Genomic DNA, 13,775 nt, shown 5'->3' on the forward strand with positions numbered 1-13,775 from the left:
TGTTTTTTTTCTCTTTACCTGCGAAGCAATTTAGCCTTCAACTCTGCTTTAGTCTCGTTCCAGGCATCTAGTTCCGGGCTAGTCAGAGCTGTGGGTTTCATATGGTCCAGGACAGCAATGTCTTTTCCTTGTTTCCATAAATCGTAACGTTCTGGTTGCAGAACCCTCACAAAGACATCCATGGAAATCTTCACCATGTCTTTGCGGCAAGTACACTGCAAGAGATATCCAGACACCAACACCATGTCAGATCAGAGGAACGCTTTCTTTTCTCATCATCTGAGTTTGCCTTTCTCCAGCGACAAACTAACACTCTACCTGTTTTGTCTGTAAGGCCTATGCTGGGTCAATGCTAGGAATCGCATTAGCATATACATGGGTATTTTAGCTTAATGGAAAGCATTGACTCTACCTGCCCTTAGCAAAATCAGAGACAGCACAAGCTGCCACACTCTCTGAGGCTAGTTGAAGACTCTGTTCCCAAGAATCTTCTGCTCCCTTTAAACCCACCAACCAAGCTAAAACTTTCTGGTGACTGATACCCAGTATACTACTCATCTACTGTGTTACAGTCATTAGACAGCAATAACTTTGGCCGATGTAGTCGAGGTCTGAGCCTGATCTCAAACCTACGTTCCTTCCATTAGCCAGCCTCTTGCGGAGTTTCTCAGGCTGAAAAGAGATTATTAATATCACTTCATAACTGAAGAAAGCCTTAAAGGAACAAAAGACTAAACTAGTGAACAAGGCAGTTAAACTTCATAATTATACATCATGATGTTGCACATAAATCCTTCACAAGACTGTAGAGAAATAAAAAAAGGTTACAACAATAACTACATTCTGCATCTAAACCACATATGCTGAAGTCAAAGAAAACGTGCATTATTAATTTCAACTAGCATACGCTCATTCTAACCTCTGGAATTACACCCTTGCCATTGTATGAGCCTACACAAAGACTACTTACAGGTGTTATTTACTTGGATATCTGTTTGCTCTGATGAAACACAGAATTAACAGACCAAGTCTAGCAAGGGGATTCTCACCCAGGACACAGATACCAAACAGAATGAGCACCTCGTCTTTATAAACTTTTTACTCAAGAGAAGGTACTGCATTGAAAAGGACACAGCAACACAGCAATACCCGCTTGCCTCATGGGGGCTGCAACTACAGCTTTGCTGTTGTGTGTGAAAAGTTGAGCCCCCTTTTAATTCTGCTCCAAGATGCAAAGCTTTGCTTGGTATGCACTTGCACTGAATTGCTTTCCAAGTTGAGGATGAGGTAATTATAGCCACTTTGCAGGACTTGTTTTTCACCCTTCCTCCACACCTTTGCAAAACTGTTCTATCCTTTCTCTTAACAGAAATGCATTAAATTAAACTTGCTTCTCCCCTTTCTTCTTTCATTTTTCACTACCATTATTAAAAGATTTATGGCCATAGTTAAGAAGCCACTGAGAGAAGAGAATTTTTCTGTACAGTTCTCGGCTATCTCACCTCCCTCCCAACTCCTGTTTTTCTTTCTACAAAGACCGCTGGCTACCTTCTGCTGCTCTGACTGGGAAAGCAGTAATAACCTGAGTGTGCTGAGTGGGAAGGAGTATTTATGGACAGGTACTTTCAGGAAAACTCAATTCATTTAATGAAAAATAGTGAGGGACAGAAAGGCTGGAAATGCAATTTGGCCAAAGAACGGCAGGAACACAGATGGTACCCATGCTTCAAATTCCTGGCCAGGCAGAAGCTTCTCACCGGCACCTCCATCAATACTGGCTTAAGGGATTTCTATTGAGCAGATTTTCAATCACTTTTCCTGAAGAAATTTTAAAAGCACCTGTGCACTGCTACAAAGAAGAATACAGAAGAGCACCCCACAGCACACATCATCAATGAGCTATGGAGATTGACCTCCTCTACCTTTACAAAGTATGAAAAATAGCTTAAAAGGGGAACAGTCCATTTTCTGATCCTAACCTGGAACCAACGTGCTGCAGCACACATATGTCAATTCCTTCAAATCAAGCAGAGCAATTCCCAAGTCAGACAGGTCTAAAGGTCTCCAGTATGGTCTCCAACCACCGCCAGCTTAAGAGTCTCACAAAAATGTAAAGTATACACAGATTATTGAGAAACCACATACTGAGCTATCTGGATGCTATTCAGACTGCTATTCAGATAAATGACACTGTGGGCTGCAATCTCCAGTGTACCGCAACACCAGAACCCTGCAGTAGCCAAGTTCCTTTCTTTACACAAATCTAACATGATGTATGTTTATATTTCAATTTTAATTTAATTTTATTGCTTTCACACTAGCAAGCATGAATAATTTACAAAGCCTGTTTCCTTTGTGGCTTCTTCCGGACCATACAGCTATATTTCCTCAGCTGCTGCAGTTGTGCCACATTCACATTCCCATAATGGCCAGGGTATTTTTCCATACCCTTTCCTCAGACCCAGCAGCGACATCCTGCTTAATACAGCACATGCTTCCAACACAACTGCAAAAGAGAATGTGCATGTGCATGTAAGGAGTGGGAGAGGGAGGAGAACAGGGGAGATTAGAGGAGGAAACTGTGGGTAGAGAAGGACAAGAAATTTTCTTTGCAATTAATTACCTGCTTTATTCCATTAGAGCAGGACAAAAATAGCAAGCTTGTGTTTCCCTGTCAATGATAACCCTTTCCATGTACTGCATCCCCTTCCATATACACAGAGTTATATTTCTTTCAAAGTATTTAATTGTGGTCATAAACACATGTATTTCCTAAGAGATACTATGCCTACACCCCCCCACCTCTGTCTCTCCCTATCCCAATCTCTGCAGAACATATCCTTCCATATTCCATTTCCCCCCCCAAAATTATAACACTTTCATATTCCTTTATGATTAAACTTTATAGAAACAAAACAAAACAACAACAAAAAAAAAGAACACATCTACACTTAAACACCACCACTAAGGAGAGATATAAAACCTCGTTTCCTTTATGTGAGTCAAAACTGAACCACAAAGCTCCGATTCAGATATTCACAGAACTCCTACATACCAGTAGACCTGCGAAAGATTTAAGATCGATATGGTCATGCAAAGCACAGACCATGACTAAATGGCAACATGAAGGATATGCCTGTCACATCAAAATGACAGGAGAAAAATTTAAGGAACCCTGAGATCTAATCAAATATCTTCCCGTCTCTCCTCTGTCATTCCCCATTTGGTAGCCAGACCACCACACCAAACTGCTTGGGAACAGCAAGGCAGTCAGAGCAACAGATCAAACAACAGAACAAACAACAGAATATTCATAACTGGGATCTCCAAGGACCGACTGCAAGTCCTGAAAATGCGGGTGGAAAAAAAAAACCAAAACAAAAATTAAAACAGTTTTAGGGTTAGCTCTTTGCCTTCAGTTACAGGGGATCCAAGAGCCAAAACAGCAACAAGACAAGAGGAGCTTCCATATTCACCAAATCTGCAGGAACTTAATTTGTTCCACCTTCTGATGGATTTTCCTAGCCTCATCTCTCCTTCTTCATAAGCTAATAACTTTTTTAGCCACACAGGGTAAGAACATGCAAAGGCAACTTACAATCTAAGCACATGCAAAAATACTATAAGGAAATGCATAGTGAAGCACTTTTCAAACACAGAAAACCAACATTCTTCCCCTACTTACTACTTTATTATCTGCTACTCGAATTTGGAGACTGTGGTAAAATATCTGACCACACCAGGAACCCTGTCTCATCAATTATAACTCAAAGACTGATAGTGGGAAATTTGTGGCTACTGAATGTGTAACCGTTATCTTATTTGCAATATCTTTTTAAAATAAAAACACTAAGAAGTCTATATAAAATAACAGTCAAATAAAGAGACTGTCTCCTTGAAGCAATAAAATCAAATGATACATGGAAAAATGCAGCCTCATTCAACCTCAACCTTCAGCGTCATTTTTGTAAGGATATTTCCCTCACTTCCCAGCTATTAACACTAAACTGAACCCCATCTGTTCCATAGCGTACAAAGTTAAAGTAAAATAACCCTTCTCCTTATGTAGAAATAAGTCACCAAAATTATATATTTAAATTGGCACCTCTGGTTCTTATGGAAAACCCCCTCACACTTACATGAAATCAGGGCCCACTGCACAGTTATTTAAGACTCAGCAAGCCTCCCACTTTGCCTTAATGGAAATTTGAAGTACAAGAAAACCCAATACTCGAAGTTGGAAGTTCTTTCAGCTATTGTACCACCATTAAATGATTAAATGCCAGACCAAAATCTTTGCTTAAAGTTTTTGTATCTGCTTTTTCATAACAGTGAAGCCTACAAGCAAGTTACTGGGAAAGAAAGATGGTTACTTTCAAAAGGCAGCTAAGAAATTCTTGCTGTGTATTACAGCAACACATATTGCTAATGCAGACAACACTCCTAAGCTTCTCTCCATAAATTTCCAGGACAAAGTACAGTTTCAGCTTTTGGGAGAAACACAAAGTCCTCCCAGTATAATACTCTTAAACAGCTATCCAATTTGTTATCATATTACAGACATGTTACTTGGGATCTAGTTAATACTCATTCAATATGACAGAATAAACTAGTTTGGGCTCCAGTTTAATTTTCGTTCCACTCAGCCCAAAGCTACATTTCCACTCAGACTTTCTACAGCAATGCTCTCAGATAGCTAAGGTTTCATAAGGCACAAAGGCACACAAATTGCAAGTACATGCCTGAAAGATGAGTGGCAGGTACTCTGCAAGTAAATGAGGAGTTAAACTTTGAGAAGAAGGAAAAAAACCTAAAATGCATAGTTTGTGTGTTTAATGGTTGGTAGTTGAAAGCTTGTGGGAAAGAAGATGAGTCTTGACCCCCTGTTTCTAGTGTAATTACCAGCATTGCCGTAAGTCTCAACAACAAACCAGTTCATTAGGAAACCCACTGGAAACCCTCTACAGAGTTTCATAAACAAAACAATTAGGCAAAGATTTCCAAGGACTCCCCCTGGTCCCTGGCTGCAGGGCACGCTTTCTCCTTGCGTGCTTCCTTAACTTGCTTCCTTAAATGTTCCATGCAGATTTTTGTGGGTAGAAGAGTTCGGTAAGTGGCAAGTTAGCTGGAGAGTCAGATTTACCCTGCTCCAGTCCATTCGTAATAAGAGGATTCTTTCTGGTTTAAGATATAATATAAAACGCTATGTGACATGCTTCATTTTAGGCAAATATTAACCCATCCCAACTGGCATCAGGCTTCTGCTGATGTGTTACATGAAGATTCCTTTTTTTTTTTTGGGGGGGGGGGGGGGGCGGGGGGGCGCGGGGAGGAGTGGTGGCACGCACAAAGCTATTTTGCAACCTCTGCCAGGATTCTTTTTTGTCTTTTTCTACTCTGTATACCTGTAAGGATGCCAACTACTTCTGAATCTCTCTCAAATATACGCAATCCTCTTTCCTGCAAGACAAACACAACCACAGTGCAGGGGCAGGGGGGAGGATCACCTCAGCGGGGTCCCGAGTTCTATGTCTCAGATAAGGCTGAAAGAACACAGAAGGAAATTCAATGCTCTCAGCAGCACTACAAGGGGGGGATTCAATGAAGTACCAGTTCCTTTCTGTTCTGACAGACTCATTCTAGAACAAGCTATAAACAAAATGAGACTTTTATCCAGTGGTTATGATGTAGTCTATAGTGAACATCATTCTGAGGTTATCTCAAGGTATTATTTCTTCCGCATCATAAGACTTGCAGTTGGTGAAAGTAGTCTACCACTGACCACTTTGGTTTGGAGAAAGCGTGTCATTTCAGCAGGTCAGCACCCTGTGTTCTATGCATTAAGCAAGCAGCGAGCATGAACTGACATGGCTTGGTGAAGATCTACAGCTCTGAAGTGACAGACATGCTAGAGAATTCTTGCTAAGTCACTAAAGTTATCCTTTTATCCTCCTGTTTGATCATCTGCTTTTTAGTCATTTCTTTTAAAAAGAAAGCCGAACGCTGTGCTGTATTACACACCTGTAAACCAACAGATGAAGTAGGAAAATCCACCATTTTGTACCCCATGTACAACAACCAAGATCTATAGGCACTTTGTAGAAACATGAATAATTATGTTTGGTGGAATATGAAGTGTCGGTATCTAAAGTGACAACCCAAGATTTGCTTCTAGCACACTATGAAATTCTTTCCCCTGGTAATAACGAGTGTTCTTTAGTAACATTTTTCAAAAAGATATGAAGCTGAAACTATATTTTTTGCAACTCCAAATGCTACAACTTAGAATCAAGGGAGGGTTGATATATAAATAAAGGAGACAAGACATTGTATATCAATCCTAAAGGAAACAGCAATCAAGACCCCTCTGAAAACCGCACACCAAACGAAATGTTTGTCTTTCCTATAATAATCTAGACACACCTGCACATATTTTCAAAGCAGTTAAGAGTCAGGTGAGTACAGAGCAGAAGCAAGATCTGAATCCTGATGCCCGAGATTAGGAAGCGCCCAGCTATGAGCCACCCCACAAAACCCCTGAAACTGCTGCCTGCCACTAGCAAACCAAGCTGGAAGAAAATCAGAAGCACAGTTATCAGAAAAAACAAATAATAAAGCAAAATGGAGTTAAAAATTGAAAGAGACTGTTCATAAGCAATCTACTCTTACTCCACTATAATAGAAAGTGGGCTTTGTTTTTAAAGTGTTCTTCATGCGCAAAGTGAAGAGGCATAAGAGTAAAAACTGTTGCCTACACTGAAGGAATTTCTGTGGACAACATCAAAAAGGGAAGGTACCTGATGAGAAAGTGTGATGTCAATTCACAGCTACTTTACACTTTTACACTGCCTTTCAGAATTCTAACATCACCATTTCTGCAGTTCTTGAACAGAATACACTATTTAGTTATTTATTCTTAGGTGGAAAGTTAACACCACTCTTCCTTCTTCCTATCTATGCCCCCATGCGTCACCCCTGAAGTAATTCCGATGGAGCAAAACCAGCTGCACAAGAAAGCACAATGCTACGGCAGCTTTCAAAAAGTATTTTTGATGGCCTTGCCATACTAGCATCCCCAAAGCAAGATGACCCTTAAGCCTCCGCTCTGACACATGAATGATTGGGGCTGGTACACTTTATCAGAGACTCCTGTGCGACAGAGAAGCTGAATGAATGTGCTCTGCAGGGAGCACATTCTTCACATCACTATTTACTGCGGCCACAAAGCACACCACAACCTCCACACTATAAATCACAGCGTTAGCAAGGCAGAGAGAGAATGGGAGACTATGTCAACCCAGCAACATCAGGACTCCACAGGTTCAGGGCAGTTTTCCATTCTAGAGATCCAGCAGTTTCCATCGCAGGCTCTTGGAGAGTCACCCTGAGCTGGCAAAGTCATTACTAAGCAGCATTCAAAAAGTCAAGAACAGCATGCTTTACACCTTGCACTAATTAAGCTCAAGTAAGTTAGGCTAAGTAGCATAAATAGGCCTACTCTGTTTAAAAAAAAAAAAAAAAAAATCTCTTTAAAAAACCCAGCTCCTTCCCAGTTCAGTGCTCTAAGGGTTACACCAAACACTGAGCTGAGAGGGAGGCAAGCTGCCTGAAGTCATCGCTGCCCCCAGTTGCCTGCCCTGAGGCAGAAATGTCCCATTTGCTATGAATCAAGTCCTGAGCAGTTTATAATTACATTCTGGATGTAAAATTAGTCTCTCAGATGCCCCTTCTCAAGGGCAGGGCATCCAGAAGGGACAGGCCAGATACCAGCTTAGCACCCATCCATCCACACAGACATCAGTCATTGGGTCCAGTGGCAGCCAGGCATCCCAAGGACTGAAATCCTGGAAACCTCCAGGGTGTATTTTTTCTGCTGATAGAAGTGTAAGTGTTCTTCCTTCATTAACAAAAATGATGACAGGCAACCTCCCAGTCAGTACTTCAGAAGAGGATCTCGGAAGAGAGCTGACAAAATGAAGCTCCAAGACAGTTTCAGAAAAATAACTGTCTCCTTTCCACCTTAGCATGAAAAACACTGTAAAAATTCCTCTTTATTGCACAGAATCAGTGCTTTGTCGAGAGTAAGGTATTAGGGATGTTTAAAAAAACTAAAAGAAAATAAGTACAAAAAAAAAGGTGGAAGATTTTGTACAAGAGCAATTTTGAATCTGTCTGAGAAAAACTATGGAAATGCTATTCCATAACAGTGGGCTTTTTAATGTATTCTAAGCTTAAAAGGTCTAATTAGAGTCAGTTAAGACAGACATACAAAGTAATGCAAAAATACAATTCTGATTTCTCTTATTTCGGAGACAAGTTTTGCAATATTACCAAACAGTTTCTGCAAAAACCTCATGAATTTTATTTTCTTGGAAAATAAGGACATCTTTTAAGAGAAAGAGAAAACCTACTAACATCCGAATGGTAAGAAGTAAGCTTCAATTTTACAAGGAAAATTATATGCTAGACAACTTTAAAACACAAATGCTCCAAATGTAAAGTTGAGAACTGTTATTCCAATAGTATAAAAAAAAAAAAAAAACCCACACACATGAGGAGAGGGTTCAGAAGCAGTAAGCTATGTAAAAGGCACCTCTCAAAGATGCCTTTATGTATCAGTAAAATCCAAACAGAAGAGTCTTACATGTCTTCCCCTTCTCCCCAGGGAAATGACTAAGCAGCAGAGCAGGACTGAACTGTACTGGAGCAGAGCTCTGTATGGGAATACTGCATAGGAAGAGATGAAGGCTACTTATTTCAGAATGTAAAATGTAGGATTTGGGAAGGAGGGGCAACTTGACCCCATTTTATATTGAGATAGATAATTCCAGCACTATCTCTGGAGTAAACAAGAGATAAAATGAAGGTATGAAAATGTCAACTGATAGTAACACAGACATTATCATCCAGGAGTGCCTGCGATTAATATAAAGGAAAGTGCAAGAAATTGTTCCCCTCCCATCCACTTATTTCCAGTCCAGTTTGCAGAAGAAACAGAAAAGCCAACCTGTGAAGTACACTTGAATTTCTTATAAAATTGTACACTCTGAAAGTGTCTTTTTGAATATCAGGTGTCATGGTTTAACCACAGCTGCTCACTCACTCCCCACCCCCTCCCAGTGGGATGGGGGAGAGAATCAGAAAAAAAGTAAAACTTGTGGGTTCAGATAAGAACAGTTTAGTAGAACAGAAAGGAAGAAACTAATAATGATTATAATAACAATAATAAAATGACAATAATAATAATAAAAGGATTGGAATATACAAAACAAGTGATGCACAATGCCATTGCTTACCACTCGCCGACGGATACCCAGTTAGTTCCCGAGCAGCGATCCCTCCCAGGCCAACTCCCCCCAGTTTATATACTGGGCATGACATCGCATGGTATGGAATACCCCGTTGGCCAGTTTGGGTCAGCTGTCCTGGCTGTGTCCCCTCCCAACTTCTTGTGCCCCTCCAGCCTTCTCTTGCTGGCTGGGCATGAGAAGCTGAAAAATCCTTGACTTGGTATAAACCCTACTTAGCAACAACTGAAAACATCAGCGTGTTATCAACATTCTTCTCATACTGAACCCAAGACATAACACTATACCAGCTACCAGAAAGAAAATTAACTCTATCCTAGCTGAAACCAGGACACCAGGAGACTTACAGGGCACCTTGACTTCAGGAAGGACACTTTACTAAAACACTTGGGTTTAAAAGGGTGGTTTAGTCAAATACACAGCTATTAAGACCCTCTGTCTTTCAATGGTTGCATCCAAGAGTTTTCAGAAACAAAGTGAACCAGAACAGTAATGCGGAAAGGAACTTCAGGCTCATGCAGCAAAACAAGCAAACAAAAAACCCCTCCAGACTGTAAGGAATGAAAATTATCATTCACTGCCTTTCATTCACCAGGCCTTCTTCAACAACCAAACAGAAAGAAAAAAAAAAATAAAATAAAAAACAAACATGACAAAAGAGTTAATGGAAGACAAATGACCAAAAAACTCCAACTACAGAGTACAAAGGAAAATATTTCACCCTAATTTTCTAGGCTCTGCCTATGCAGGTAAATGTTAACTATAGCATATACAAATAAAACCATGCCTACTCAACTGTAGTATTTGATCAGTAATGTTAAGGTCTAAAGCAGAGTATTCAGATTTCAGCTGACTCCTGAAATATTGTGCCAGTATCTCCAACACTACCAAAAACCCTTTTGACTCATTTCTCCTGGATCTCTTTTTACTTTGCACACTGTGACAGACTGATACTCATGTTAGTCAAATAGGACTGTATCTTAAAAAGAGCATTCCCTGCCAGAGCTTGATCTGCAAAGAATGCTGAAATGAATTCTCATCACGTATTTGGAAAGACCTAGTGACAGCACACCAGGATTATCTATGGGAGCCCCAAGATTAACTGAAGGTTTCTCTCCCACCCCTAGACAAGTAACTGACAGATGTGCTGTTCAACCACAGCTTTTCAGACAGATTAGGTGGAATAGGCAAGCTGTGGTTGGCCTCAAAGTCACCTTGACTGGAAAGAAGTCAGCTGCAACACAAGGTTCCTTGAGGACAGATGGAGACATTTACATTGACAATAAATGGGATAACACTTAAAGAGCTGTTAATTCTTACACTTCTGGGCACAATGTCCAGCTGTAGGCAAGACATCTATTTCCCAGTGGTACACCACCATATAATTAAAGACATGAAGTAAAGGACAATGTTATACCCTTCCTCTGAATCTAAGGAGATTGGCATTTGCTAAGAACAGAGAGCAATCAGTCCTGAGGATTTAGACACATCATGAGAGATGACATGAATTTTGTCTGTCACATACCAGCACTCTGCATTGAGGCTAGAGAAGCAATTATTAGAAGGATCAGCAAATCGGACTTAAGAGGCAAGCACTGGCTATAACTGAAAAGCTGAAACAAGACCAGGGAAAAACTAAAGAGAGAAAGTAGAGAATTCTGCTGAACATTTGTGGTAACCCATGTGCCAAAAGCCACCAGCTCCCAAATTGCCCACCTGAGCCTGGGACATGCTAAACAGATACCGGAGACATCTGATACAGACGAAGATGCAAATTTATCTCTCTGTATCGGTCCTATGTTTAGTTAATAAAGACGTTTTGGTCAATACGTTCTTATGGTAAGAGGCTACTTGTCAGCAATGGTTACAACTTCCATCTAAAGACATGAAACCCAGCATCACACCCTAGTTACCATTATACATATACCCTTCCACTTCTGCACATCAACTTCTCCTAAGCAGTTCTGAAAGAGACGCCAAAACCTCTCCCTAGGTTCTCAAAAAGCTTTGAGCCAAACAGGACAGCTAGTTTATTCACTTGGGTATTCACCAAACCAGTTTCCACTTGAATTTTTAAGCATCTGTTCATCTTGGTTACAAGCTTACACAGAAACAAGCATATTTACCCACTATTAGTTTCCTACACAACTCTGCAGCCATTGGGTTTTTTTTTTTGCTAATGCTGATGCTCGTTCTACAATTAGAGCAGAACCAGTGTCTACGAAGCTGATCTTTAAACTTCAGTCTGGTTATTATGTATTTTTTTACAGCCTGAGCAGGTTCTGCTGTGGTTACCACAATATTTCATCCATCTAGCAGGCAATTAGCACGGCTCTATGTTTCTCTGAGGTGAGCCATTACCTTCCTATGTGAGCTCTCACTAAAGCTGTACCATTGACATATATCGCTCTCAGTAGAGCAGAATCCAGATTTCAGCCCCAGGATAATGTCCAGGAGAACAATTGGCTAATTTTGAACCTTACCTTGTCACCCATCTCATGAGTACTGGTAGGACAAGATAGCCATATTGCTAACCTGAGGAAAGGAGAACAATCACCTTCCAGCCAAATGTTTCAGCGCAGTAAGAGTATGTACCTGCAGAGTGCTGCCCAGTTGAGAGTTTCCAAGAACTTTATAAATGAGTATATGACAAGAAAAAAACAAACCTCCTCAGATGTGGGCAAGGATAATCTAATTGTGCCTGAGAGCACAGAAATCAATACAGCCATTTTTTAAATTTAGTAAACCTGCAGTAGTTAACCAAAAATCACACACTCCAGGATGTCCCTCTTCACAAATTCTCTCTCCACAAACGTGCAGGTAGCTCGAGTGTACACAGTCAGCTGATATTTCATTAAGTCCCTGTTTAACTTAAAATGAGATTTAAACAAACCTTTTGCCCTTACAGTGTAACAGCATTCATACCTCATCTGGAACCTGATAGTAAGGTATCAAAGGGTTAATTAACATGTATGCAGTGTGTGGTTTAAGCAATATTAAATGGAAATCTCTGAACAGACAAGTGTCACTGAGTGCAATGGAAATAAATTGGGCGTCTCCTTCCACACTTCAACTTTCTCTCCCTAGATTTGCTCAGAGCTCTCTATGCTGCTTGTTCAGTAATTTCACGCTACGCTGCTTAACAATGTAAGCATGGAGGCTCAATCTAAAACTGCACTTCCCAAATGTCACTTGTTTGTGAACACATGGCTGAACCCAAAATTGCTTTTAATATTAGAGTGGTGCCTGCTGGCACTGCTGTAGTTAAGGGTCTGTCAGAATTTCCATGATAAACCCCATTTTCTGGGGTGTAATACCATGACCATTTGCTACAGATAAACCTCGTATACAAGGTCACAGCAGACAAACACGATTTTTAAAATTTTCAAACCAAGTTTGCTTGGCTATTTTTGAGTTTAAGACACTTAACGCTGAGTTGAGGCCTCTTACGGTTCTAGGTTTTTCTTACCATCCCTTTAACTCCAGAAAAAATTCAAATGTACGAGTCCCACTCCAGCCTCCAGCCTCCACCTGGCCCTGGAGCCTCAATTACTGCCACAGGGTCTGGTCTACAGCCTTGATGGGATATGAAGAGATTACAAACACCAACGTAGGGTTCACTACTTTAACACTAGTGTGGGACAGAGAGGACAAATACATAAATTTTCACCACAAGGATTTTTCTGTTGTGAGAATCATTTCAGTTGCCATTACTAGCAATTTAGAGGTATTACCCTACTGGCACAGTGAGTTCGTGCATTTTATATTTCATGGCATGTTTCATTTTTATATTTCATGGCACAGCCCCCAGTGTGTCTAACAGAAGATGCTTTAACACCACTGTAGTTTCAGAAATGAAATAATAAAATCTGTTTATTTTAGAACAGGAGAGAGCTCAAATGCCAAATTTGTTGGCTAATAGTAGAGTCCTTGAAACCATGAGCTGAATATTACCGAAAAAAGTAAACAAGACAGACACTTCACCTTTTGGGAACCTGGCTGGCTGAGCTTGCTTTCCACAGGATGAGCTTCTCAGACATCAATTATTGTGCCATTGGATAGTCAAAGACTGCCTGCCTGCAGTTGCTGAGGGAGGATATAGAATACCAAACAGGGGAAAAAGCAGGAAAAAAGGTTCTGTGGGGTGACAACCAACTTCTTTTCTAGTTGGGTTAATGATGTTCACTAATTAAAAAGGAAAAATAGGAAGAAACAGCATGGAGTTTTTTTGCAATTCTTGAAGCCTGCAGTGTCAGAAACAGTACTAGCCTCCAGAAGCAAAAAAGAGTGACTCACATTAGTCACAAAGCAGCCACTCAGGCTGATTAACACACAACATTGATCACTACCAAATATAATTCTGTGCAGAAAGTTTCAGCTTGGCTCAAAAATAGCCAAAGGCATTACAGCAAAAAGGTGGATGGTTAAAAAGGGCGCTGCCAAGGACCCCAGGATCCCAAAGCTGAG

General features: G+C 40.5%; 1 protein-coding gene across 4 annotated transcripts in view; it reads right to left on the minus strand.

Moving 5' to 3' along the window:
- Window positions 1-13,775, minus strand: part of KDM4B (lysine demethylase 4B) — a 94,957-nt gene that overhangs the window by 35,080 nt on the left and 46,102 nt on the right. For all 4 annotated transcript variants that reach the window (XM_030032671.1, XM_030032670.1, XM_030032669.1 and 1 more), the window contains one exon: window positions 19-215. In XM_030032671.1, coding sequence (XP_029888531.1) covers window positions 19-215 — 197 coding nt within the window. The remainder of the gene's footprint in view (window positions 1-18; window positions 216-13,775) is intronic.

The sequence above is a fragment of the Aquila chrysaetos genome, chromosome 12 (assembly GCF_900496995.4).
Source record: "Aquila chrysaetos chrysaetos chromosome 12, bAquChr1.4, whole genome shotgun sequence".
NCBI lineage: Eukaryota > Metazoa > Chordata > Aves > Accipitriformes > Accipitridae > Aquila > Aquila chrysaetos.